This window comes from Fundulus heteroclitus, chromosome 23 (assembly GCF_011125445.2).
Source record: "Fundulus heteroclitus isolate FHET01 chromosome 23, MU-UCD_Fhet_4.1, whole genome shotgun sequence".
Taxonomy (NCBI): Eukaryota; Metazoa; Chordata; class Actinopteri; order Cyprinodontiformes; family Fundulidae; genus Fundulus; species Fundulus heteroclitus.
The window spans coordinates 13,938,495-13,966,139 of record NC_046383.1 but is presented as its reverse complement, the minus strand read 5'-3'; the positions used below and the strand labels follow the sequence as shown (position 1 = coordinate 13,966,139).

At 42.0% G+C, this 27,645-nt stretch overlaps 1 protein-coding gene across 7 annotated transcripts in view; it reads right to left on the bottom strand.

The window, feature by feature from the left end:
• The window catches only part of si:dkey-237h12.3 (teneurin-3), a 208,992-nt gene that overhangs the window by 37,175 nt on the left and 144,172 nt on the right, over positions 1–27,645 (bottom strand). For all 7 annotated transcript variants that reach the window (XM_036127293.1, XM_012876933.3, XM_036127294.1 and 4 more), the window contains 6 exons: positions 26,968–27,193; positions 19,842–19,961; positions 17,251–17,512; positions 16,296–16,563; positions 13,902–14,045; positions 862–1,111 (listed from right to left, as the gene is read on the bottom strand). In XM_036127293.1, coding sequence (XP_035983186.1) covers positions 862–1,111; positions 13,902–14,045; positions 16,296–16,563; positions 17,251–17,512; positions 19,842–19,961; positions 26,968–27,193 — 1,270 coding nt within the window. The remainder of the gene's footprint in view (positions 1–861; positions 1,112–13,901; positions 14,046–16,295; positions 16,564–17,250; positions 17,513–19,841; positions 19,962–26,967; positions 27,194–27,645) is intronic.

Below are 27,645 nucleotides of genomic sequence, written 5' to 3'. Positions count from 1 at the left end.
GTGGATACTTATTTCTTCACTAAGGCTCAGGTTGGTTAGGATTGCTTTTGTCCTTAAACAAAATCAGGCATTTGAAAACTGCTTTTTGTATTTACTTTAATTTTCTATGTCTGATAATAAATGTCTTTAACGATCTGAAACGTGAAAAAAAAACCCACAAAAACTAAAATAGAAGAAGTCTATAAGGGGACAAATATTGGAGGAAAAGCACTGCATCATTACTATTTGATACAAATTAAGCATCGGTTAAAAAAACTACAAAAAACAATAATTTGATACAGCTCAAATTTGACACATTTAGCCAAACATTAAAATAACTAGCTAACTATTTAGCTGTGTACCTAATGTAGCTAATGGGCAGTTTATTAAACACATAATAGACATTCTGCCTAATATAGTAACATTTAACTAAATATTGAGCTAAATATTTAGATATTTAGACATTTAACTCCAGCTAAATATTAAGAGATTTAGTTCATGTTTAGCTACAGCTAGCTATTTAGACATTTAGCTCCAATTAAATATTGTGTAATGTGGAGTTTTTTAAACAGATATTAGAAATTTAGCTAAATATTTAGACCTTTAACAAAATATGTAGTTGTATGTACACATTTAGGCATTTAACCACATTTTCAACCATTTAGCTAAATATTTAGAATCTAAATATTTACATAAAAAATCAGATGTATATTAGAATATATTTAAATATTTGGCTAAATAAGCCACAGCTATATATTTTTGATAAAGTAATCAGCTAAATATCTAAATATTTAGATGTATGTATGTATGAAGCATGTATTTATGCATATTTGCTACATTTAGAGTGCGTAACGTGACAAACCGGCCTCAGATTGCTCTTACCTGAGCTCCATGATGCTTGTCACATTTCCAGATGGGTAGATGCGGCGGATGAAGTTGAAATCGCCGACGTAGAGGCTTCCGTCGATGCCCCAGGCCAGAGCGACCGGCGCCAGCAGCTTGTTGCCCTGAGCCTGCCCGTTACAGCTGGGACACGAAATGCTCCGGCGCCGTCCGTTGCCCATTACCGTGGAAATCACAGGGGGCTGGAGAGAGATGAACTGGTTCTCCCCGCTGCCTTTATAAAGGATGCCTGGGAAACAGCACAGCAGTTATTTGCAGGTGTGAAAGCGTGGCTGGTGTTTGCTATTGGCAGGACATAACGGGCCTCATTATTTAGAGGATCTAACAAGGGGAAGAAAAGAGAGATAAAACGATCGAATGGCAATGCATTTGTTTATTATAATAAAGGGCTAAATAAAAGACCAGGTTCAATGGTTTAGTTTTGGTAAGGAAACAGTTTCTGCTAAAAAAAGATTGAATAACATAAACTAATAATTACCTGAGACCATTGTGGGCAAGGTATAAAAAATACAAGAATTTTTTACTCGATTTCTAACTGTTGTTTTGGGTAACAACAGTTGCTTTGACCAACTTCGCCTTTTTAGTCCAGTTGAACAAAAGCGTTTAGTGCCTGGTAAGACTTTCAGCGATCCTTTCACTTTTTCCACATTGTTTCACGTTACAACTGAGAACTTCAATGTATCCCATAAGGAGAGTTTGGGACAGACCAAGACAGGAAAACATGAGAACAACAATGTTTTATGCTAACAAAAATGTGAAACATCCATCATGCAGCTTCCACTCGCATTGCTCTTTCACCCCTAAATAAAGGGCATCAATGAAATGGGATTTTCATAATGACAAAAAAGGCTTTGGACTGAATTATATCAAGTTAAAACGTCATAGCTTTTCTTTCTCTGCTCATTATCTGACTTTATTTGTTACCCTTTGAATGGGAGGCTGTTTTAATCTACTGTGCTCCTTTTCAATGTTGGTACAAAAATCCTGATGTCAGGTTAAAAAAAGACAAATTTTACATCATAGAGGCTTCTCATCCCTGCGGTCAGCTGAGCATGAACCCTCGTTCAGAGCTAAGCTTGACTCTCCCATGAGAATAGCTTTGTTACGCTAGAAACTGGGATTGCTCTGACACCATGTACACCAGATGAGACACTGACTACTCACAACTAACCCGCATAACCCCATTTGGTAACGCTCACCTAAAAATTGGGATTTAAACAGTTTAACTGCTACATCCCAATATGGCAGAGAACCCTTCATGAAGCCAAATAATATTTAATGTAGAAATATGTTCTTCTAACTTGACGGGGAGAAAGCTGGTAAGTCGCTGAGAGGCGGTAAAGATAAACATGAGGACAACGTCTTAATGACCGTCCATACATTACGCTGAGGATTCACTAAATATGGTGAGTCATAACACATTAATATTTTATTTTAACAAGGAGCTGATATAACAGGCTTTCCTCTGAGGTGTGGGTGGAGGGGGGGTGTGGATGGCATGGTGAGAAATTCTTCAAAGTGAAAAAAAAAAACACATCAAAGGAAAGAAGTGCATGCTCGGAGCACTTAATTATCCACATGCAGCAACTCGTGTGATTTCACTCTGCCTCTGTCCTAATTAGCGGATCTATGACACCACTGAATGGCCACATAATGTCGTAGTCCCACGGAGCCATACCGTAAGCCGTCACAACCCTCACTATACGGGAAATTAAGTGTGCAGCTTGTCCCCCCCCCCCCCCCTCCCTGATTAGTTCCTCTCATTGATTTAGCTGATTGAAGGGCAAATTCAAATGAAGACGCAGACCGGCGAGACTCCTGACGATCTGACCAATTCGTCTTCTGTAGCCGACAGCATTATACATGAGCCTCTAACCAAGACAAATAGGTCCAGGACGAGGTTTTCCTCACAGCGCCTGGGAACGGGTGACCTTGGGGGCTTTAATTGAACTGTGATCCGTTTGCCGGCGGTGTGGAAGGAACGCACGCGCCGCCGCGAAGACGCTCGGCGAACTGATGGGTCGAGGCAGGAATTAATACATCAAAAAGTGACAAATAAGCTGCGTAATTTGATCCGAATTTGAATGTCTGTTTTCGTAACGACGTCCTAACATTCGCGGGGAAGACAGCGCTGTCGCTAATATGCAGGACGCACAAACGCAGCGTGTGTAGGACATGGATGAGTGTCGGCATTGCAGCCATCTTGCAGTCTGGCAGACGTTCAGCTTAAAAGAATAAAAAAAAAAGAAGAAGGATGCTGGAGTCATTCTGGCACGTCGCTGCGGTCCTTTCCATTTACACTTCCATCACAGTTTACTGTACACACAAGTCTTCCCATAGGCTATTAGACAGTGCAATGGAATAGATTAAATACCGCTATCAATCACCGGCCGCCCCCCCCACCATTACTCCTACACGTACAATTGACACTGTACTCTTTTACTCTGAGTTTTCTCACACACAATGTCTTCCGCCAGCTTAGTGTGAGTGAGCAGATTAAGGTTCAGCTTTCCTCCCTCAAGGACACTTGGCCATGACACATTACTGCTGATGATTGTTGTGAGGATCAAGCTTGTGATGTCTCAGCTGGAGAGCTCCACTGATGGGAATTTGGCTTGTGACTATCCGACGCTCCAGGCTGTAGGAGTCGGGGTGGGGGGTGTTGGGGGAGAGGACTCCTACGGTGTCTCCACCAAAAAGAGGTTTTGGATTCCACAAACATGCATCCAGAACTGTTTTGCACTTCTAAGTCCGGATGAAAACTCGGATAACTATGATATGATTTCCCAAAAGTCGGCTGCGGGAAAACAATTTATTCACAAAGTCCTGCTTTCCTGCACAGGCTGAAGCAAAGTCCCCCGACAGATTTTGCAGAGGAGAAGTCAAAGAACAAGCATGGCAGCTGAATGGATCGGCCGTTTGGGACGTGTCTGCTCATCGATTAGAAACATGGACGTGTGGAGGCGGCTTGGAAATCTGGGGAGAAGTTGGTGAAAGGCAACAAAGGATGCTTCTCCTGCCAGAGTGAAAATATAGGATCAGCCGTTATGAGAGTCTCACTGTATGAAAACCCGGAGGGGAAGTAGCACAGCTTTACCACATCGTGCTCTTCTCACAATAACTTCAGAAAACACGACCAACATGATGTAAATGGCTGAAATTAAAACAGAAACGGAGCCTTTTTCATTTCCTAACACAGCTAAAATGATACAGTATATCAATCACTGCAGTAAATAATGTCTGGGTTCCTAAAGATTCCTCATGAAAAATGGAAAGAAAGATAGAAAGAGAAAGAAAGAAAGATGAAGGGAACAACATAAGGAAGGAAGGAAGGAAGGAAGGAAGTGAGGACTAAAGAAAGGGAGGTAGGGCTCAAGGAAGGAAGGAAAAGACTAAAGAAAGGAAGGCAGGGCTCAAGGAAGGAAGGAAGGAAGGAAGGACTAAAGAAAGGTATGCAGAGCTCAAGGAAGGAAGGAAGGAAGGAAGGAAGGAAAGGACTAAAGAAAGGGAGGTAGGGCTCAAGGAAGGAAGGAAGGAAGGAAGGAAAGGACTAAAGAAAGGGAGGTAGTGCTCAAGGACGGAAGGAAGAAAGGACTAAGGAAAGGTAGGCAGAGCTCAAGGAAGGAAGGAAGGAAGGAAGGAAGGAAGGAAGGAAGGAAGGAAGGAAATGACTAAATAAAGGGAGGTAGGACTCAAGGAAAGAAGGAAGGAAGAAAGGACTAAAGAAAGGGAGGTAGGGCTCAAGGAAGGAAGGACAGAATGAAGGACTAATAAAAGGGAAGCAGAGTTCAAGGAAGGAAGGACGGGAGGGAGGTAGGTAGGGCTGAAGGAAGGAAGGATGTAAGTAAAGCAGGAATAAGGAAATACAAACAGGGAAAGGGAAAATGATGTTAGGATTAAAGAAAAGCTGGACAGACAAAAGGAAAAATGGAGGGAGAAAGAAAAGGAACAGAAAAAGGAAGGACAAAAGGAAGACATAAGTAAGGGACAGAAGGAAGGACTCAATATTTAGACAATGAGACAAAGAATAAAGTCTGGAAATGCTTCCCATGCTCCTATTTTCTTTGTCAATATTTAATCTGAAATTTAAAATACTGAACTCAAACACTGCAGTGGGTTTAGTGAGTTTAGTAGGACTGGAAACTTAACCAACAGAGCTGATTGCGTTTGTAACCCTGTTGGTGCCACTTTTTAGTTTTCACACATCGCTCATCACTTCTTTGCTGGAATATTTTAAGTTTGTCTTTCCTGTGAGTTAGGGAAAGGCGTGGCAGCCTTCGTTCAGCCAGCTGACTGTCAGTGGCACTTCCTCCGGCATCTCGTTAACGTAAACGTTGATTGCAGGAATGGCATAAACAACTTTTTAGCAGTTTGCTTGTTATCAGCTGCCGTTGTCCGTCTAACTCAGGCAAAACTCAACCTGAAGGAAGTCAGAATCTCTCAAACAGTGACAGAAAGACAGCGAAATGGTCCAAAATATAACTGTCGGTAAAATTGATGGTGGAAGTGACCCGAAGGCAATGAAAATAGAAAACTAGAAGAGGAGTCATTATATGAATTATTGAGCAAGGGGCTAAATGTCATCTGCAGCAGCTCTGCCTGCTGCCTGTACATAGAAATCATCGTTCCTGAGTGCGCCGCCTCAAACTGAACCGATTCCTTCCTGGGAGACATTACACCAGGTAATAATTTGTTTGATAAAAGGCTAATTTGAATCATGTGGGGGGAAATAAAAAAGTGTCTCTCATGTTGACATCACAGCTTCGGAGATGATTAATGGCGGCAATGCAAGGCCGAGCCTCCATATGTGATAAAGAAACCCGAGCGCCCTGAGCAATGTCACCTTGGTGACACGCGGCGAGCGCAGAGAGCGGTAGGGGACGAATGGAAGTGTGTCTTAATTGCACCCTGTCCCCCTTTGTTCTTCTTCGCCGTGTCTTTCTTCAACATGCCACCCGAAGCGGATCCCGATCGAGGCTAAAGGCAGGCAGGAGACCTCTGATTCCTTAAAATACAGCGAGCCATGCAGTGCTTACTCTCACAGATACAGCCTCGCCGAACTCTGGCTGTGTCTAATAAGTATCAGCTATCTCACCAAAAGATAGAGACAAGCAGCAGATTGAGGGGAAGGCATATCCACTTGTAACGAAGAAACGAGGGGCAAGAGGACACGACTACAGTGCAGACACCAGCAATTTGCCTTATCTGGTTTGACAGGCTCTGGAGTCGAGGCAGAGCGAGGGGGGGGGGGCTTCTGCTAAGGTCTTACGCCACAAACGATGAGAGAAAAAAGTCCTCAGATGTTCCAAGTGGTGCGAAAATGAAGCAGGAATCACAACAAAGCCAGATAGCCAACGTTTGGAGATAAACTGCAGTGCAGCTGCACAGGACCACCGCTCGCCCATATGTCTGCTAAGGACATTAGTCAAGGTGTGGAGCATTAAAGAATCAATACTTGAGCAGCAATGAAGGCAAACAGTCATATTTGGATTCATCTTCTTGTCGACTGAGGATATCGAGCTGAATTTCCCGCTCAAAACCCCACATGTGCAATAAATCCCTGATGTACAAAAAAAAAAAGCCTGACTGCTGACTGAACCGTTCAACTCGGAAAGAGAGAAATGCAAGAGATCCAATGTGGGTGAATAAAGTCTCATAAAAATTGGGGATGGCAAAAATAAAGTGTCTATTTACAGCTAAAACTTTTCCACACACAACTAAGGGCAGTTTACAGAGAGAAATGAACCTAATAGTCATGTTTTTGGAGCAGGAGTACCCAGAGAGGAGCCCTGCACGCACAAGGAGAACACCCAAACATCATGCAGGAAGATCCCAAGCCGGGATTTGAACCCGCAGCGCCTTAGCTGCTTAAACCACTTAAACCCTAGATTATAAGTATTCATTTCATGAGAGACTTACTGTCAATGTAAAAATATTTTCATTTAAAAAACAAAATTAACATAAATAATTTTTACCATCCTAAACGATTTTTTAAAATTTGCAATATAGCATTAAAAACCTTCTAATAACTGCTGATCAGCATGTTCTGCCTGATTCCACTGGTATTTTAAGACTTTATCTTTGGTTATGAGCGCCAGGTGTTTGAGGAAGCCCTCTTTGCCATCACCCTAATGCAGGGGCGTCCAAAATTTTCGGCACGTGGGCCGACACCGTCAAGTCAAAAGTACTTGAGGGCCAAGAAAATTGATAAACATATAAAATATGACCGAAAATTATGTTTTTTTTTTACCTTCTCTACAAAATATGATAATTTCAATTTAATAGATTAGTCTGATTTTCTGAAGGAAAGGGATGTTAAATCACTCAAACGTGTTTGCTCATTTGCTTTATTAAATGATGGTCACCCAGGTTGCAAACTTTCTTTTTGGTGAAGCAAAACGAGAACAGGGGCGTTATTTCTCTGAAAACACTTTCTGTATTTAACAAATTTTAAAAAACAGCTTTTAATGCACAAAAGGTTGCATTTGAAATAATGTCCTCAGATCGTATTTACTCTGAAATTAAATAGAATGTAAAAACTGTGGTTATTAAAAGATGAATACATTGTGTTGTACCCAACATGTCCTGTTGTTAGATCTTAACCTGTCTGTAATCATTTTACCCTAATAAAAATTTAAAGTTTCCATCTTCATCAGTCGTCTGGCCTGGTGGAAATCTTTCCTGAATGCAGTTTTAAACTGATTCCAGTTTAGACTGGATCAGCTTAAACTCAGTATAAAGTATAAACATGGAAAAATGAAAAAGGTTGCTTTTATCAGGAGTATCAAAACATTTTAGGCTTCACTGTAGGTCCGGCTGCCCTGTGAAGGCCTCAGAGGTTTGTTGGAGAACATTAGAGAACAAACAGCACCTTAAATGCCGAGGGCCACAGCAGACGGGTCAGGGAGACGTTAAAGGTTACAGTAGCGGCTAAAGCAGACCTGCAAACCTACCAAGACTTGGCCGTCAACCTGACCGGCCTGCCATGAAGAGCGTTAACCAGAAAAGCAGGCAGAAGGCCCATGGTAACGCTGGAGGAGCTGCAGAGAGCTACTGCTAATGTGGGCTAATCTGAAGACAGGACAACTATAAGTCGTGGACTGGTGAAAGAAAGCCAGAAGAAGACCTGGTTGTAGTTTGTCCCAAGTCAAGCAGAGGACACAACAAACATGGAAGACTGAATTCTGGGAAAAACGAGAAACAAAATTAAACTTTATATGTTCAGGAAAACTAAAACCTGAACGTCCTCCTGAACAGACCATCGTTATCGTGGTGAAACATGGTGGCAGCAGCATCATGGTGTGGGATGATGATTTCTTTCACAGAGAAAGAGACGGATAAAAGACAATCCTGGAAGATGGGCTGTTACAGGCGGCTAAAGGACCATGGTGGAGATTCACCGTCCAGCAAGACAACGAGCCCTAAACATACAGCCAGAACGTCAAAGGAATGGTTTACATCAACACTTATTCATGTGTTAGGATAGTCCAGTCAAAGTCCAAACCTAAAAACAATAAAGGCTTTGCAGCAAAACTGGAAAATTAATGTTCAGAGATGCTTTTCACTCAGTCTGACTGATTTAGAGCTATCTGACAAAGAACTTTTTTATCTACTTAGGTGACTCAAAATAAACTTGGTTCTCACTGGTTTCAGATTTGTACACGTAAAAAAAAAAAAAAAAAAAAAACTCTAGAAAACCTTTTGCCATTTTTCTCCAACTTTATAATTGGGCATCAATTTATGCTGGCGTATCTCTTAAATTCTCCCAAAATATACTGCGAAGACTTTTGCAAGGCACTGTGCAAACTGTCGCAAATAAAGGCGAGATTTCAGACTGTCGTTTAGCAGAAAGGCGAACTCTCGCTAAAGTTCTGGAAAAAAAGAAAAAAAACCTTTCAGTCCGGCCAAGTGTGTTGTGTTGGGCTGACAGGACTGCAGCGCAAAACTATTCTGCAAGAAATGTTAAGCCCCTGTCAAACACAGGTAGTTATTGAGACAGAGAGCCACAAGTTTGCTGAACTATTTTTGTTCATTTTAAATTTAGACAGATTTTGCAGAGAGTTTTACCCCCCCAACAGGACATGGGGGGGGAAACTGCAAGGAAATGGAGCCCTGGGGAGACCGCAACGTTTCCTGCACAGGAAACGCTCCATGCCATCTGGTCCTCGTTTTATTCGTGTAATTGCTGTTCCCGTGTACGACAACAAGCCCTCAGCATGGCGGTTTTTAATGCAAGGCGCCGTTTGGTTCTCTGACTTCTTCAGTGCGACTCAATCTAATAAAGGATGCAGCAAAGCATTAGCATATCACACATGCTGCAGCTATCTGTTGATCGTGAATGCATCTGGCAACAACTCCAACTGTGACGCTGCCGCCGTGAAGGCTTTGGAGAGGGGCGCGCTCTACTTTGAGACGGGCGGGATGAAACGAGGACCTACCGCCAGCACACCAGCTCCTGGCATGTTTTTGTCTTCCTTCGCTCTCTTCACAAACTTCGGGTTCTCAATGGCTTGACGGATCGGCTTTGGAGATGAGCTCGCGGGTTTGTTGTCGCTGTCGCTCGACAAAGAGTCAGGACAAAGTAGCATGGAGGTTTCAACAAAGTGAAGAAGCTGTTTCTTTTCTGCAACTTTGTCTGATAAAAAACCGTATTTCTCTTTACTCTACGTGATGTTCTACATGTAGTACTCGTGCTTGGCGTTGAAGGATGAACAGCTGCGTATCTGTTCCTGCTCTTGTGAGAAGATTTAAAATAAAACTACATTGAAGGAAATAGCAACACCTACCAATGCTCCGTAAACATACCTCTTTATATCTCCAGCTCCTCTGGGTGTTGAAATGTCGGCTCACAAAAAAATTATTTCAGTATTTTTTTTGCTTAAGCTTTGTTGGATATGGCCTAAAAGAAGAAGCAGCTTTATGGTTGTGTGTCTGGGGGCCGTAGAGGATTTGTGAGGCGCCTCCAGATCCTGTGAGAACGTCCTCTTAAACCTGACTCTACATGGCAGCCGAAGGGAAGCTCCTCTAAGACTGCCAGTTTATTTTAATCTTTCATTGCCAGTAAAGTACTTTTAACTACTTAAAACATTTATCTGCTGCATACATGGGGTGTCACACAGATCGTGGTACCTAGGAACCAACTGAAGAGTTATTGGGAATCCTAACCCTTCTGTGTTTTAGTTATTCTTGCCACAGATGATAGTTTATCTCCTAGACGTCGCTGATGGCGGAGCTTCTCCTGCGACCAACTGGACGTCCGCTCTCTCATCCCTTTGCTTCTCTTTCATTCTTTTAAAACTGACTCAAAGCTTAATTTTGTTTCTCTCCTAGATGAGGCCACTAAAGGAGCTAGAAGTGCCATTGTGTGATTTTTTAAATTTTATCTCTACTGTAGAGGGATGAAACGATGTGTACGTGTCTCTGCTCTGTCTTCTCTAAGCCCCAGTGGGTCGAGGCAGATGAGCGTTCACACTGAGCCTGGTTCTGGTTCTGCTGGAGGTTTTCCTCCCTGTTAAAGGGGAGTTTTCCTCTCCACTGTCGCCACATGCATTAACCCGTCTGTATAATTTGATTTGGCAAAATGCCTTGAGATGAAATGTGTTGGGAATTGACGCTATATAAATAAACTGAATTGAACTCAAATTTATTCTATTAGCTAAGTTATGTCTATTGGTGTAACTGTGAAGCACGTTGGTTACCTACTGTTGTTTTTAAGTGTGCTGTGTGAATAAATTCTGTTCTAATGGAGGTTTTTCCTTCCCGTTAAAGGAGAGTATTTCTCTCCACTGTGGCTTCAAGCATGCTCAGTATGAGGGATTGCTGCAAAGCCATCAACAATGCAGACGACTGTCCACTGTGGCTCTACGCTCTTTCAGGAGGAGTGAATGCTGCTTGGAGAGACTTGATGCAACCTGCTAGGTTTCCTTAGAAAGGAAACCTTTTGACCAATCTGTATAATCTGATCCAATCTGTATAACCTGATTGAATTTGATGTTGAAAAGTGCCCTGAGATTACATGTATCATGAATTGGCGCTATATAAATAAAATTGAATTGAATTGAAATTGGACATTCAGGAAGCAAACAGATTGAAGAACACCTCATTCTCTAAAACCTGCTTTAACAACGACCAGCATCACTGGAATGTTCACGATCTCTTGACAGCTTCTCAGGGCCAAACTGTTGACAGCTAAAAGCGTCATGAAACAGAATTAATCCATCTTTGAAAAATCCACTTAATTACTCTGCAAAGAGAAGTAAATCAGAAATGTGAGATCCTCCTACGCTGAATCACGCTAAGAGCGTGACCTCCAAGAGCGAGCATATATGTGCAGCAGGTGTGGGCGATATGACTTTTAATATTTTATGATATATTGTGGTAATGTTGTGATGATAAAAGTGGTGATAAAAGACTATTTACAGCTTCATGCAGTGCTTTTCAGGTAACTGTGTGGCTGCATGTCATTTATTGCCCAGTAAGCACAAATTCTGTCCTTAAAACACATTTAAATATGTAACATATATTAAAATAAATTTGAAATATGTTTCATCGGGACTCTAGCCACATAACGATCAGTGATTTTTATTACCAAACTGCACACAGTAACGGCATTTAGTTATAATTTGGGATTTATAGATATTCATTGATGCACTCAATGAACCAACCGGGGAGAAAATAGCCAAAATAAAAACCCTGACAATATTGTAAGTTTTTTTTTTTTTGGACACAACTAGCTGGAATTTATCACTGTCAAGATAAATCTTTTTTTTTTTCATGAAAACGATAAAACGATTAAGGCCCAGCCTCCTTTTTTACTTAACTAATGACCAGCTTACAATAAGAAATGTAATAAAAACTATGCTTTAGGATGACTTACATCATGACTAAGATAAAGCCAACATATTTACTAATTTTATTGTCCTATGTATTTAATGTCAAATGTATTTAAGCACTACAGGATATAATGACCATTTTCTCCCACTTTGCTACCTTTTCCTACTACTCTCCATTAAAGCACTTATGAGTTCTCTCCTTATTCTAATAAAAGGTGCACCAGGAGTGTTGTGATGTTTGCCTCCTTCTTGCAAGGGGCAATTTGCTGAGGTATTGCTGCCACTAACCCCTGGAGGCTGGAGGTTTCCTCTGTAAAGTCCTTCTTTTTAACTTTGAAAACATGCTAGCTCAGTGTGCGGGATTGCTGCAAAGTCAGTGACTTGATGCAGCAAGATTGTTACCTTTTTACCAACTGACATTATATGATTAACAGACTCTGACTGCACTGGATTACAGTCAAGATCAAGTTGCACTCAATGAATTGCTCACTGTAAATATATGGTTCATTGAGTTAAATTTGAGCCCTACTGGATTCTGTATAAATGAACAGGAATTTAACCTTCAGATCACATCAACTCTAAAAAAATAATGCTTAGTTTTGACGGGTCAGGGTTAGACGGCCTAATTGAAGAGCTGAACCATGTCAAAGATTATAACATAACAAGTATAGAAAATTAGTAATTAAAATAAATCACAGGTTTGGAAATTAAGTTAGACACAGAAAATTATATATAGCATAAAGGTAAGGTACAGTTACATGAGTTATAAGTTGATAACTTAGAGTAAAGATGAATCTTTGCTTTTTTTAACCAAAGAATTTCAGATTCTGTTCATCTGCAGGGGTCGTTTTTTTATTTATTTATTTTTTTCAAGCATAACACTTCTTCGTTTGTACTGAAATTATCCACTTTGATCATTTTTAAGTACACAGAATGCTGTCATGAACAAGAACAGGGTTTGAACAGAAATGGATAAAAAAAATGGGTCAAAGACCAGAGAAAAGTTTGAACGATCTTTGGAAAGCCTGAAGAACTATTGATCCAAACCACTTAAATGTGACTTCTCTTGGAAGCAACACAAACAAATTAGCATCAAGCACGAGTCTTAATAAAAGTAACTACAGACACGGAGCATTTTGTACATGCTCTGGAACATATTGATACTGACACCTGTGAAATATAAACACTCTTATTTATAATGTATTCCCGTCTTTCTTCCTGGCAATTACTACTCATAAATCTTTTTTAAAAGAAAACCCACTATGGAGCAGAATAAGGCAGCTAAAACAGAGCTAACACTGGTGTTTTACGATCATAAGCACTAAAAAAGAAACAAATATGAATCATAAACAGCCCAGTCAATGGGAGAAAAACACACACACACACGCTCCCATACTCCAATCTGACTATAGAGCCAGCCTGAATATTGTTGAGATGAAAAGGAAACCAAATTGCGGTGGACAACTGGAACAACAATTGTGCACCGTAGAGGTTTTAATGTCAAAACAGCAGCCTGGCAAACTGACAACAGACAGCAGCCTGAGGCCCTGAGGCAGACTCCTTAGAAGTGCCTTCGTCTTACAGCCTCCTCTGCAGCCGCGCTCGCAAAAGCCTTAAACTGCGCCGACTGAATTTCTGGAGTGTGACCTCCATGGTGCTGTAACCCAGCGGTGACTCTGCTGTGTTTATGATTGTTTCATTATGTCTGTTAGGCTTTCTCATCGCTCTCGCGGCAGCTCGACAGAGACGGACCCGTGTCCGTCGCCGGTTGCATTCGACCTGAATAATGATGGAGGGAGGAATTAGTTTTGTTTATTGAACTAATGCGAGAATTAAACACGACGCCTGTTCATCAGACGCGCGAGCCCTTCGTGGGCAGCAAAAAGTCATTTCCTTCCCAAAATAGCTGAGCGGTGTTGAATCGTGGCGGGCCCTGCCCCCCCGCTGACTTGCACGCTGATTTATTCAGTCATTACTGTGAGTGATCGGCCCTTCAAAACTCTCCTCTATTATCTCCAGATGGGATGACGAACCATATTTCATTCTGATTCAAGCCTTTACTGCGGTGATTCAGGGTAAAGACCACCTGCCTGTAACCCACAGAGGCACCTATCTCTGCCCCACACACACACACACACACACACACACACACACACACACACACTGCAGGCAATACCCATTTCTTACCGTTTTGGATGTCCAGGATGTGATGTTTGTCTAACATCCAACCTCCCATGTTGGAGGCATCCAATTCATAGCCTTGCATCACCGCCGTCCTCTTCTCCCAGAGCACCACGTCGAGGCAGGACTCATATTCATATCCCACTGACACTGGAAATAATGGGAGGAGATACCCACGGTGAGCGGGGCTGCAACCTTTTTACTTGACACTTATAGCAGCAATGAGGCTTGTAGCTCCACAGACATTGAGCACGTGTTGCGGCTGTTTTATGTGTCCTCTGGCTCTTTGGCTGTGCACTCCCCCCCCCCCCCTAGCTGGGATGATTTTAGAAGACCTGCGGGGTTTCTGTCTCTCACCTGCTCTTTTTGAATTGCCTGTGCTCTCCTCTTATTTGTCTTGTGTAAATGCAAATAAAGCAGAATGCAAACCTGCGTGTGACGTCACAATCGCTGCAATATGGTTAAAACCACGAGTTGTTAATGTGTTTCAGTATTCAGTGGTCTTAAGAAATTCCTGTTTTTGCAATTTTGAGGATGCCCTGAGGATCAGGGTTGGGTGGTGATACGCTATTGAGGTACACCAGAGTATTTCAAAAAGGCCAAGGCCATTGTTTATTAAATTCTTTAAAAACTGCTGAACATTTGATGTTGGTTGTGAAAAACTAGTTACATTTGCATCGTTGCTTTTTGTGTATTAAGACTGAGCGACCAGGTAACTCTTCTCCAGATAGGATAGATAGATAGATAGATAGATAGATAGATAGATAGATAGATAGATAGATAGATAGATAGATAGATAGATAGATAGATAGATAGATAGATAGATAGATAGATAGATAGATAGATAGATAGATTACAAATCCTGTAATTGATTATTTGAAAGGTAAAAAAGAAAAAAATAATAAGACGTAGAAGGTGATTGGAAACTAAAAATAAAGCAGTTGTGGCACCTTTATTATTATTATTATTATTATTATTATTATTATTATTATTATTATTTCCTTCTGAACCGGATTTATGGATCTGGGGATTGCATTAACTGCAATGCAACTGTGTTCATATTGAAAACTAGCAGGATCCCTTCATTGCTGAGCGACTAGAATAACTACGACCAGCATTGCAACCGAATATTTACTTGTATTTTGAACTTTTGAGAACCGCAGCAACGTTTTCACTAAAGAGAGCTGTACAGCCTCCCAATGTTTGAAAAGATTTCATGAGATACGCTTCTTTATAAGTGCAAATAAGGTGTGTTTACGCCAGCTATGATAAGGTTTTGTATTCAAGGCATTTTAGGGGAAGTTTCCAATTTTAAATTGGAAAATTTCAAGTTCTTATTGAAAAAATCAGAGTTGGTCTGGATCTAACTTGGTATTTATTGAAAAGGTGCAAGAAGGACTAGACTGGATCTGGTTAAACTTTCCAGGATGTGATTTCAGTTAAAAAAGACCAGGTGTAGAAACAGACTCTGAGGATCTTATTTTTCTCACGTTTTCTCCCCTTTTAACGTTTTGCCTCATCTCTTTCTTTCTTTCTCTTTTACTTTTCCGTCTCTGCATCCATTAAATTGGAAATGATCCCAAAATCATATCCAATAAATTTTTTTGCATATACAAAGTAAACCTGTTGGGCTCTCTTTGGCAATAAGACATCAATCCTTAGTGGTGCACAGCCGGACAGGACACATCAAAAATAAAGAAAAAAAGTGAAAAAACACACCAGTTTTCTTTCATTTTGAAGAACCTAACTTGTATGCAGATATTATACAACATCAACAGCCTGACTAGTCAGATGGTAACACAGTATACCACTTTCTTTTTTCTTTCTTTAAGGCTCAACGGTATGAAAACATGGATTTTACCCATAATGAGGATGCCAGAGTTTCAATTTTCACTTTCACAGCTATGTGCATGATGTAGAACCCTAGACCACAATTTATAAAGTTAAATTATGCTTAATTTATATTAGATTAATTCATGTCATGATTAAAATAGTTGTGTATTATCTGGTTAAAGGGAAGCTTCACTTCATGTTTTTTTTTTTTTGTTGCTCCATGCAGATTTCTTTTTTCAGGCCACTGCCTTACAGGCAGTATTTTCATTCTTGCACAGCTGCTGAAATATCATACATGCAAATAAACAAGTCAGCAGAAAAAAGCATCGGCCTTCAAAAAAAAAAAAAAAAAAATGCCGCACAGAGGGATTTGAGGATTTCACACCAACTGCTACATCTTTATTGCTCATGGTAACCAAAGCAGTCCCCAGCCAAATAATCTTCAATTGAAAAACAAGTAAAATCAATCTCTCAAAGTTCAACTAAGGTTCAGTGCCTGAGGGCGTCTGACAGCGAACTTCTGCTCGCACAACATCTTTAGCGGGCGGCTTCACAGCAGGAACTCACCCACAGCCTCCGCCAGGCCAAAGACCTTCTGATTGTAGGCGTCTGTTTTATCCCAGATGAAGGTGTAGGAGAGGTCGGGGAAGGCTGGGAACGACTTCTGGAACTGACGGCCCATGACGGCCACCATCAGGTGGACTTTCATCAGGCCAAAAGGGAGGCGGTCCGGGGTCAGGAGCACCTTGAGGATGGGCTTGTAGCCAGCTGCCCTGGAGCTCAGGTAGACCAGGTTGAGGTCACTGCCTGGTATGGCCACTTGCTCATGAAGCACCTACAATTTTAATTAGCAGTCAGGCCGGTGCCAACAGCACAGTGTGAAGAGCAGGCATTAAAAAAACACACACAGCTAAAAGGAGCAATGGGAGTCTGTGTTTAACTTAGAAAGTGGCCCTAATTACAGTTTATAAAGTTAGCGTGCAGATGACTGTGGTGCGTTATCAAACTGGGTTCACCCTAAAGGCAGCAGATGAGTTCTTTAGCATCAGCAAGCAAAATAAAAATTAAATAGCGTATGACTAATAACAGAAACTCTCGGTTTGCACCTGAAGCTGCTATTATGCAGAAAGACGCAGCGGTTTGCTTTTCTCAGCCCGGACCCGCCACACACACCGACCGGGTCCTGGTAGAGAAAGGCGAAGGCTGCAGTTCGGGATTTCACTGAACCGGCCACAGACTAAACGGATTAATCCGCACTGCTGTGAGACAATTTATTGCCTTGCGTTTGGGGAGATACTTCAGTTCCATAAAGAGCCAAAAGGCAGGCCGGAAGGGAGACTGAACCCCGGCGCAAAATAAGCAAGACAAGCCGCTGTGAAACGATGATAACGTAATCAAAACGGCGGCCCGTAAGACGCGGTTCAGACCCGAGCGAGAACGTGGCAGTCATGAAAGAGCGATCAGATAAGAGGGGAATCTGGAATTGGCTATAAAAACAGTGAGAGGGGATGCGTCCTCTCACCTGCGTCTCCGGGATGATGGGGTTGTCCTCTGGGGAGGTTTTGTACAAGGTGGAGAGCGGTGAGGCCAGGATGTACGGGTTGGGCCTGACCAGGCCAGTCAGGTAACAACTGGGGATGTCGTTCTCATCCCTCTTCATCACCACCGTGTCCATCACGTGGAAAACGCTCCAGGGGAGCCACACGGTGCGGTAGGTGGTGGGGAACGGCGCCCGCTCGTAGCTCAGCGTCAGGCTGGCGCCGCCGTTGGCCAGGAGGTCAAACCTTCACAGGGGGGGGAAAAGTCACCTGAATTCATCAAACTGTGTTATTATCTTTATCTTTTCATCATCTGGATACACATATATTACAGATTTTGATAAGGGCTATAATTGTGATTATTGTTTTTTGTCATATACTGTAAATTCATCAAAGCTAAGCAGATTCTGGAGAAATTGTCAAATGGTAACCGATTGTAAACTAGTTGAGTGCACCATCTAAACCGTTTTATCTACAGTTAACATGATTTAACACACAACGTTTTGGTAAGAATTAGTTATTATGATCCCAAGATGGAGGGAAAACCTAATATTACTGCATCCCCAGAAGTCCTCTTTCCTGTTTCAGCTAAACTCTATCAGGCGTATTCAGGGGTCGAGGTAAATTTACAGCGAATGGAGAGTTTAGATCCTCCAGAGATTAAGGGGCCAAAAATCAAAGCAGAAGTTTAAAATTTGGGGGGAAATTAGATAACTGAAGGGAGAAATTAGTAGAAAATGGCATGTTTTAAAAGAGGAAGGAGCAAAGATCCCTCTTCCTGTATTCTCCATCTTTGTGAAACCTTCTGGAAAAGAGAGACGCACAAAGTTCTCAGAGCAGAGGTGCTAACAGTTGTTGCCATGGGTGAATTTGTTAAAAGCTACCTTTTCTTAACATTTAATTATTTCCCCTGCCGGAACAAAAGCACTCTGATTAAATATGGGGTTATTTTCCATTTTCAGTGCAACATTATTCTGCTGCAAGGTGATACATTTATTTTTCATCCATCCTTAGCAGGGCTACCAAGTTGGTCCACATATCTATGAAAAGTGTTCCTGGCAACACAACTGCTTGTCTTGTAAATCAGTTTTTATCTAAAAAAAAAAAGAGGAAGAAATGAATATAGCTGAAATAAACAATGTTTTAAGAAGAATGTTTTCTTCTAAAGTGATGCGCTGAGGAAGAACCTTAAACTGACACCGAAGGACAGAATTGGTGCAAAAGATCTTATAGGTGTTCCTCCTGAAGTGAGCAGTTGACAAAGGCTGGGATGTTCCCTCCACAGCATTTTTTTCCAGGACCACTAAAGCAAAGAAACTTTTTTATTTTTTTCTGAAAAGTCCCAACCATTCAGTCCCATTTAACATTCTCATCCACTGAATCTAATCTATTACTTCTGTTCAACCAGGCATGGCGGTGGCAGAAACATTATGGCTGGATTTGGTTTGGAGCGGGGGAGCGGGGGGGGGTGGGGGGTAGGGAGGAGTCTGGGGAGTTTCCTCTGGTGAACTGGTGTTAATTAGTACGACATTACTCAGGGAAAGTTAGTGGCTTGGAAATGAAGGGCGAGTCTTTGAAGTGCTGCTCTATATATTCGGTGAGCTCGGCACCCGGGGGGCGCAGCATCTGCGTGGTGACATCGCATGCAGCCTCGCGCACACAGACACACTCGCAGGTGTGAGTGCATGTGCGCTCCACTCGTGCACGCCACCCAAACCCAGAGTGACACACACACACACACACACACACACACACACACACATGCTCGCCAACAGCCAAGCTGTGCAGCTGACCTAAAACAGCTTCCTTCTCAAGCTCTCTCCTCTTTTGGGCAGTGGGGAGCTCACAGCTGCAAGAGGCCATGCTTTGATGCCACCCCCCCTCCCCCCCCCTCAACCTCCCTTCTTAACACACTGAGCGGATCTGTTGGCTAACCAAGTGTGATTATCCCCGACCATTTATCACGCTTCTTGTCAGAGAGTTACAGGGTGGAATATCTGAGGGAATCGGCTAATCCTCGGCCGTACGGGGGACCCAGGGACTGTGATTCATAACAACCGCTGCACAGCTCCCTGCCACTCAAGAAGCCTTTCATTCCGCACTGGCAACACATAAACACGGCCTTTGTTCGCTTTAGTTGGAACCAAAAGTCCGGTTCATAATTTTGACAAACGGCGCGCGGCGTCAGAGCTCCTCCCTCCGCATTGCCGTGCGACGTGCAGCAGACGTTCCACCTCGCATGTGTTTGCACTCCCATTACCGAGGACCTATCTGTGGTAATAGCAGGAGAAGGTCAGACAGTAATCCCGTGTTTTACTACTCCGCGGGCAGATTGATTCTACCCTCGCTGATTCAATGCATTTTAAACAGCTGGGCCCAGAACGGCCTCCACCGTGGTGACATATGCATGAGGAATTGTCCCAGGGCACGATGCGCTGCTCTTCCCATTTGTTTTGGGGAGCTTTTTGAGCCACCGTTGGACGCCGTTTTGCCAAGGCGTCCCGACGGCTGTGCAGGCCAAAAAGAAACATTGGAAACATCAGGACAGGCGTGACCTCTTGAGGGGATTGCTTACATGCCATCCTGGCGGGTGACGGTGTAGCCATAATGCGGGTAGTGCAGGAAAGACACGTTGACTCCAATCAGCGGCGTCCCGTCGCCCGTTAGGACCTGACCCCGGACGACCGACACCAAGCTGTGGAAGGGAACAGACAAAGAAGGAGTTGAGTTAAACAAACAGCCGCCTCTGCTTCACCGCGGATAACAACCGTCACCTCCTGGCCAGCGGCACGACGAGAGAGGCATGATACTCTGACACACACACACACACACACACACGTCAGTGGTCGTTACTCATGAAATCCTACCTTACAAAGTCACTCTGTCTGTTTATAGCTCTTATAAAAAGCCATAATTTATACAAATAAGGGTTTCTGTTTTCATTTTGCAGCATTTTACGCCTCTGTTGCGGCATTTATTATTCAAGAGAACACAAAGAAGGAGGCCTAGTTATGAACGAGTAAGCCTCCTGTCTTGACAGGTTGCAGCACACACCATCCCTGCTCCTAAGGTAAGTCGTCTTATTTATGAGGACGGGACACTGAATAAAAATTCAATGAGCTCAAATGGCGCGTGTTTACAGATTACATTTTTTTCTGATATCTATGAATAATTTCAGAGGGTTATGCTATATGTTGCAGAAGTTTGCTCTTGAGCTTGTTGTGTAATGTTTTCATGTTTGTGTGACAGAGGAGCTCAAAGCAGAGTATGACTGTGAAGTGACAGGAAAATGAATCACGGCTTTCAGGTTTTTACTAATAAACATCAGAAAAACATCTGGTGGGAATCTCTAATCAGCCAAACCCTGCAGTCCTTTGCAGAAACGTCTTGGTGGATCCGCTACAAGCTTTGCACATCTACAGACAAAACTATTTGCATATTATTGTTTTTGCAACATAGCTCAAGTTTAATCAGATTGTTTTCAGATTCCCATTTGCATTTAGTTCAGGACTTTGACTAGGCCATTCTAGCGTATGAATCTGCTTTGATCTAACCCAGTAGGCCTGACGGTATGTTCAGGGTTGGAAGTTGAACCTCCAACCCAGTCAAATGTGTCTTGGAGCCTCTTACAGCTTTTTAAACTCCATCCATCTGTTCATTGGCCTGTCATGATTTGGGGTTTTGTTATTGGTTTATTTTGTACTTCTTTCTATTTTATTGATTCTTCCTTAGGTTTAGGTTCTGTCTTAGTTTTGTTTTATGGAATAGTTTGAGTTTTGTTGTGGTTTGCTTTTGTTTTTCATTTGATATAATCAGTGGGTCCATCTGTCTCTGGTTCGTGACAGAATGATCTGAACCTGTTTGTCTCTGGATTTCTAAGTTAGCCCGTCCCCTGTTTTTGTTAATAGTTTTGTCAGTGACTGCTTTTTGTTATTTTTGGGTTATTGGATGCAGTCTTCCCATTTTTGTCTTGTTCCCCGTTTTGGCTTTTGCTTTTTGTAAATAAATGTTCTTTCACCTAACCTCTGCTTGTCTGGTTGAATACTGGGTCCATCTGTCTCTGGTTCATGACATGACCAGGTTTATGAAAAAGATCCCTAAAGCTTGTGGCTGCCACCACCAGGTGCCATAATAATTCAGTTAGTTCTTTTAAACAGCGTTTTGCATCCATATTGTTACATTTTAGTTTCCTCTGACCACAGCACCTTCTTGTGTGTACCTTAAATGGACTGAGGTAAACTGGACCCTTTTGTTGCTCTCTGCAGAATGGCCTCGCATGTGGTGTCCATGTCTAGTAGCTGTCCTGTCGACATGGTCTCCCACCTGAGCTCTAGATCTCTGCACCTCCTCCACAGTAACCACCGGCCTCTTGGCTGCTGCCTTGGTAGGTTTGCACTTGAGCCGTACCTCTGATAGGACTGAACAGTTCTCTGGGTTCTCCTGATGTTCTGTAGCAAACCTCTGAGCTCTTCACAGAACAAAGTTACTTATATTGAGATTAAATTACAAACATTTATTAGTTTGGTGATTTCTGAAGGAGATTGGCGGCACTGGATTTTACTTGAAGGCATCAGGGGGTTGAATACAAAAAGTTGCCAGATTATTTACTGTAAAAAAAGAGTTTATACAGTTTTGCAAAGCACTGTCTCGCATGCTAACACGCCGTTAATGTTGTCAAACGGCTCCATGCTGAAATGCTGTATAATTGCTCTTTTTCCCCATTATGCGTCTGTAAAAGGGAGGCCCACTGTGCCGTGATTGGTTACCTTATTTTGTCTGATAATCTGATCCCTTTTTTTTTTTTTTTGTGCCAAACAAACCACTTGATGGGTATCATGCAAAATCTATTTTAGGGTGGTTAGGGATATTGTTATTGTCATTAATACAACTATTCACCATTATTATTCTGATTTGTTTGCTGTTGCTGTTGTTTTCCTGGTCTCCTGCTACTCCTTTGTGTGTTTTGCCTCTCCTCTTTGTCTCGTTATAATTGTTTAGGTCCGTCTGTTCTTGATACCGCCTGTCGTGCCTTAAATTTAATAAAACAAATTGTGCAGTGGTGTGTGTGTGTGTGATTGGTGAAGGGGGGGGGGGGGGCCTATTTTCACCCTTTTGTAGCTCAAATCTGACCCACACTTTGCAGTACAGCCTAACACCTTTTTCTAAGGTGGCAGGACAGAGCTCAGAAAAAGCAAAGGGCAGACGGCTGAAGTCAGTTGGAGGAGAATTGTGTGAAATTTTGGCTTTATTCTTGGTTTATGTGCACAATCAGTTGCATAACACACTAAGGTAAAAATTAATAATGCAATTAATCAATACATTTTCTCCTCAACCAGCTCTGACCATTGATCTGAGGGTCAAACACTGAAAAATCTGTTCACTAAATCACAACTAAGAATTCCCACCATTTTCGATCTCCAAATGCATCATCAAACACATCAAACAACATCTTCTTTGATGCACCTTTTGCTTTTGACTTCAGTAAGAATCATCTAATGGTTTGAGGGCGTGTGCTTTGATGTATCCATGGAGATAATCTTATAATCCCTTAACTTTTATAGGTGGATTTAAAACCTCTACCTCTATCGACGAGGAGCATTTTCTTTTCTTACGATGGTCAGCATTTCTTGGAATTAATTCCTTTGTCAAAACACAATTTACACAAATTAGATTTTTTTAATCCTTAGAAAGAAAATCAGAGATGGTAAAAATTTGAATTTGCAACCGGAAGAAAACCAGAATTCAGCTTCGGCCAGTAAAGGTGAAATCAGAGACGCATCGACCAAAGCAGGTTGACAATTAAATGCTCCAACGTCTCTGTGCTTAATGAAAGTAGAAGAAGGAGTTTGGATAATGAATATTCTCATTAGTCTGATGCTGCCGACTGAAACAGTTTCTCTGAATTGCATCTGAAAGAGCGAATTATTCAGGGAGGCATGTTTGGTCTGAAAAAGCTCCCTTCTCCCTTTGTCGTACCATGGCAGCAGTGTTCAGAAATATCAGCGCTAATACTCATGATGACAGAGATTACCTCGACAAGAACAGTGTTACAAGCTCTTCAGCTCCGTTACAGATACCCTCTTGATGTAAGAAGCCAAAATGCTTGGTGGCTGAAGTGTCAAGAGACACTTTATAGCAATTCAGAACAGCGGAATACAACGCCGGAGGCAAACGTGTCGCAGAAGACAAAAACAAGAAGGGTTCCTAAAAGGAAAAAAAAAAAAAACATTGCTATAAAACAAGAGAAGATAACCGGGAAAGGTTTAGTAAGGTGAACTTAGAAGTCAAGATGTGAAGGAAAGACACAATTTATATTCAGAAAACGTAAAACTTTCAGCAGCGAAAATGTCAAAATGTGAAGGTTTTTTTTGAATAAGTGCGAGAGATTTTTTAAAAACATTCTCGACGAGTACTTTTTTGCCAGCATCCACACCCTGGAGCTGCTTTGTCTAACCCGCCTCCCACTGCTGACCAAACATTAATGCCTCTGGAGCAGATGGGGGGGTTAAATACTTCACTTCAGGACACCACAGTGGTAGTTGGTCCTCTGTATGGGAGGGCATTATTCATTCACCAGCCCCTCTCACATTATTCCTGCTGGTAAATGGATTCGCTTCTGGTCAAAAAGCTCTCCAGCTTCTCTTTCCCTACGTTCACCTAAAAAAAGAAAAGAAAAAAAAAACAATCTTTTTTTTTTCTGCATTTGCTTTATGAATCACAGACGCAGCAGATTCATACATGATTTAGGCTCGCGGTATCCTTGATCATTTCTCAACGTGACTGCGGGGCCTTCAGGTAGAACTTGTCTAACGCAGATTCCTGTTCCCGAACTCGCGCCTGTGGAGCGATTTGTTAGGACCGACCCGTGTTTGAAGGTAAAACGGAGCCAGACGATGTAATATTTCTCCATCAACATTTACCATATCTGAACTGCAGAGGGGAATTTTAAAAGGCGTTCCCGCTGCATTTGTCATTGTGGGTAAAACGTGCTCATTTCTGCCGCTTTATCTCCAGGTCATTACAAATATGAGACAGGGATGATCAACAGCATGAGCCCCTCTTTCTCTCCGTCTCCTATCGTTTATTTCCTGTTTTTTAAAAAAAAGAAAAAAGGAAACCAGAAAAAACAGCAAACGAGTCCACTTAAGAGCTCAGGCTAAGGCTCGCTCTTTCTTCCCCGTGTCTCTATTAATCTTTGGAGAGGCAGACGGATGATGCGAGAACTCAAGCCCACAAACAAACGCAAAGTAGCACCACCTGCTGAAATCCAGAAATGAATCATAAAGTGCATGCATTCTTATCTGTCACTGTCCCACACTGGCTGCAGAAAAACACCATCTGAAAACCCAGTGGGAGACTTGTGTGGGGACATGCGATACGGCTGGGGAACCATTGTGGAGGAAGGAGGGGTGGGGGAGGGGGGGGGCTGACGCTACACCACAACACATGTTTTATTCTCTCTGCTATGCAAGAGACAAGTTTACTGCCGACTTCTGAAACCAGACCACACACTGAAGCCGGCTCCCTTTCTGTTGGCTCTCACAACGGCTCCTTGGAAGAAAAGCGAAGGAGACGGATGACCAATTTCTGCTCTGTCCCACATCAAGCACTCTGGGACTAACGGTTCCCGCCGAGGAGGGGCGCCTTTATCGCCATTGTTGCAGAGATTCAGACGCTTCTTTACAAAGTGAACCAGAAATTCTATCAAAATGAGCCTGGAAACAAACTGTAAGACTTACTAAGTTCTGCTTTTACTGTTAAAAAGCGTTCAGGCATAAAGTTGGGTTTTTCCACAGGAGTGACAACGCGGGTTTAAAAAAAATTAAAAAGGGAATACATTTTGTCACGTTTAGCAGCGCACACGTCTGCAGAGGAGCCTGAATTCTGTTTTTTGACCATAAAACTGACTTTGCAGAAAAGACAAAAAAGCCAAATGAAATTTTTGAGCAATTGAGCTAATGCCACAGCCAGACATGAAATCGACAGTAAGCTCAAGACAATGAGGACGAGGATTACTGAGAACCCGGCTGAGGGGAATTGCCTCATTCTATATTTTCAGTAAAGCACGCTATTTACATAAGGATTACTTTAAACTGTTGGATGAAATAATCCAAAAGCCTTCGGCACACAGTTGGTAATCATTTCCTCTCCATCAGCCCCCCCCCCCCACCCCCCAAAAAAAGAAAACGTATGTTTCTCTGTAAATGTGAGTATAATAAGTTATCCAAGTTGATTTAGAGCTACTAATTGTCTTTTATTGTCATTTACATTAAATTATTCAATCATATATATATATATATATATATATATATATATATATATATATATATATATATATATATATATATATATATATATATAGATAGATATATATAAATAGATAGATAGATAGATAGATAGATAGATAGATAGATAGATAGATAGATAGATAGATAGATAGATAGATAGATAGATAGATATAGATGTAAATATAGATATATTATATGTGGTATTATGTGTTGTGAATTTCGATCAGAAAACAAGGTTAATGACACTCCATACCTGTTTAAAATTGAATGTATATGAAATCTGTGACAAATATAGTATAAATGGGTGGTTAATGAAATAATTACTGAAATAAATACATGGGTGGATTTTAAAACAAGCAATTTAAAAAAAACTGATGATTAAAGAGTAAATCTGTATTACTCATTTAGCACCTTTCAGATATTAAAAAATAGTTGTTAGGTGTAAAAAGTTTAAATAGAGAGTATAACCATTCAAATGTGTGAATACACCATAAAATGGATCTAAATAAATATGTTTAAATAAGTAAATGAACTGACTCAGAAATAATTTAAACTAAAATATTAAAGAAAGTATCACTGCCCAAAATGTCACAAACCAAGAGGACAGGCAGGAAAAAAGAAGAAAAAAACTAAAAAAAAATTAACCCTTGAAGCAGATATTTATAGTCTTTGATACTTTTATTTAACCTTTTAACAAGGTACCAAAAATCTGCTGTAAAACAGCAAATTTTCTCTCAGCAACAAGCAGTGAAAAAATGCTGCAAACAACATAAAGAAAACTAACAGAAAAAGCTCAATACTAAATTGCAAACTGTGTCAACTTGCACGCCGCACAATAAAGCCGATATGTGGACTTTTAATCCATTTTTCATAGAGAGATGACTTAAAAAACAAGGTTCTAACTACGTTTGATCTTCTTTTGTCGGAAGAACAGTTTCAAAAGAGCAAAGCCTTCTCGCTAATATCAAAGATTTCTCTTGTATCTCTGAGCTGCAGCCTCAGATGTACAAATCTGTGATGGTCGGCTCACTGATGATAAAATATGTACATAAAGATTTCTAAAAAAAAGTTATCTGGTACGTTTGCACGGGCTGAAACTGTCTCGTTTTGCTCCCTCCTAACGTAAAGAATCTCGCCGCTAACTTGGCGTAAGCAACATATCTGCTCATCTCCGCCATAAGGGCCGCGTTTAAAATAGAACAAGCTTCTCCGCAGTTACTTGTCACTTCTGGCAGCTAAACGGCTGTAAACAAACTCGTCATCTTGACTCCAAAGACAAACATGCGCGACACTCGTGACGTTCCGGCTGCACAGCCGCAGGTGCCTTCCTCAAGCTGGTAATTAGACAGCGAGCAGGCAGCGTGAGCCACATAACGAAGCAGGTGTCAGGGCCGCCCGCGTTAAGCCGCTTACCTGCCGTTGAAAGGGTTATCCCCGGGTATCACATGGCTGCCACTGGGGCCGATCAGGAAGCTGACCCGGTCATAGAAACTTTTAGACGAGGGCTGGGCGGCGGCGGCGGCGGCGCTCTGGCCCTGGCCGGCGACGGCAGCCGGGTCAGACGAGCCGCGACAGTAGGTCTGACCCTGGCAGGAGATCTGAGAGCAGCAGTCTGGGTCCATGCAGTCAACGAGGCCGTCTGAGGAGAAAAAAGGAAACGGAGACAGTCGGGACGAGCAGCGAAGGGTTTGATGACCTGGAAACATCGGGGCTTCAAACCTCCGATGCTCTTTTTTTTGAGTGCTGATGACTTCTTACATGAACTTAAGTGCCTAAAAGTAAGAGCCGACTTCCTGACGTGACACGCGGTGAATTTTTTAAAGTGTCCCTCATGAATTGTGAAAGTTGCCGGGGCTTGTAAATCAGCCGGAGGAGCGCTTCTTTGGAAATCCAGCTGGAGGAGTTTTAATAATATACTCCCCCACCTCCTTCTCTCTAATTGATCTGCTTTATATTTCAAAGACAACAATCTGCGCTGCGTTTGAATGTTCTGTCTCACTGATGTTTTATGTATGACTGATTTGTTTTGTTTGTGTTCTGTGTCACTAAGGAGCCGGATGACAACGCGTCTTCCTGTCTGCTGCGTTTTTT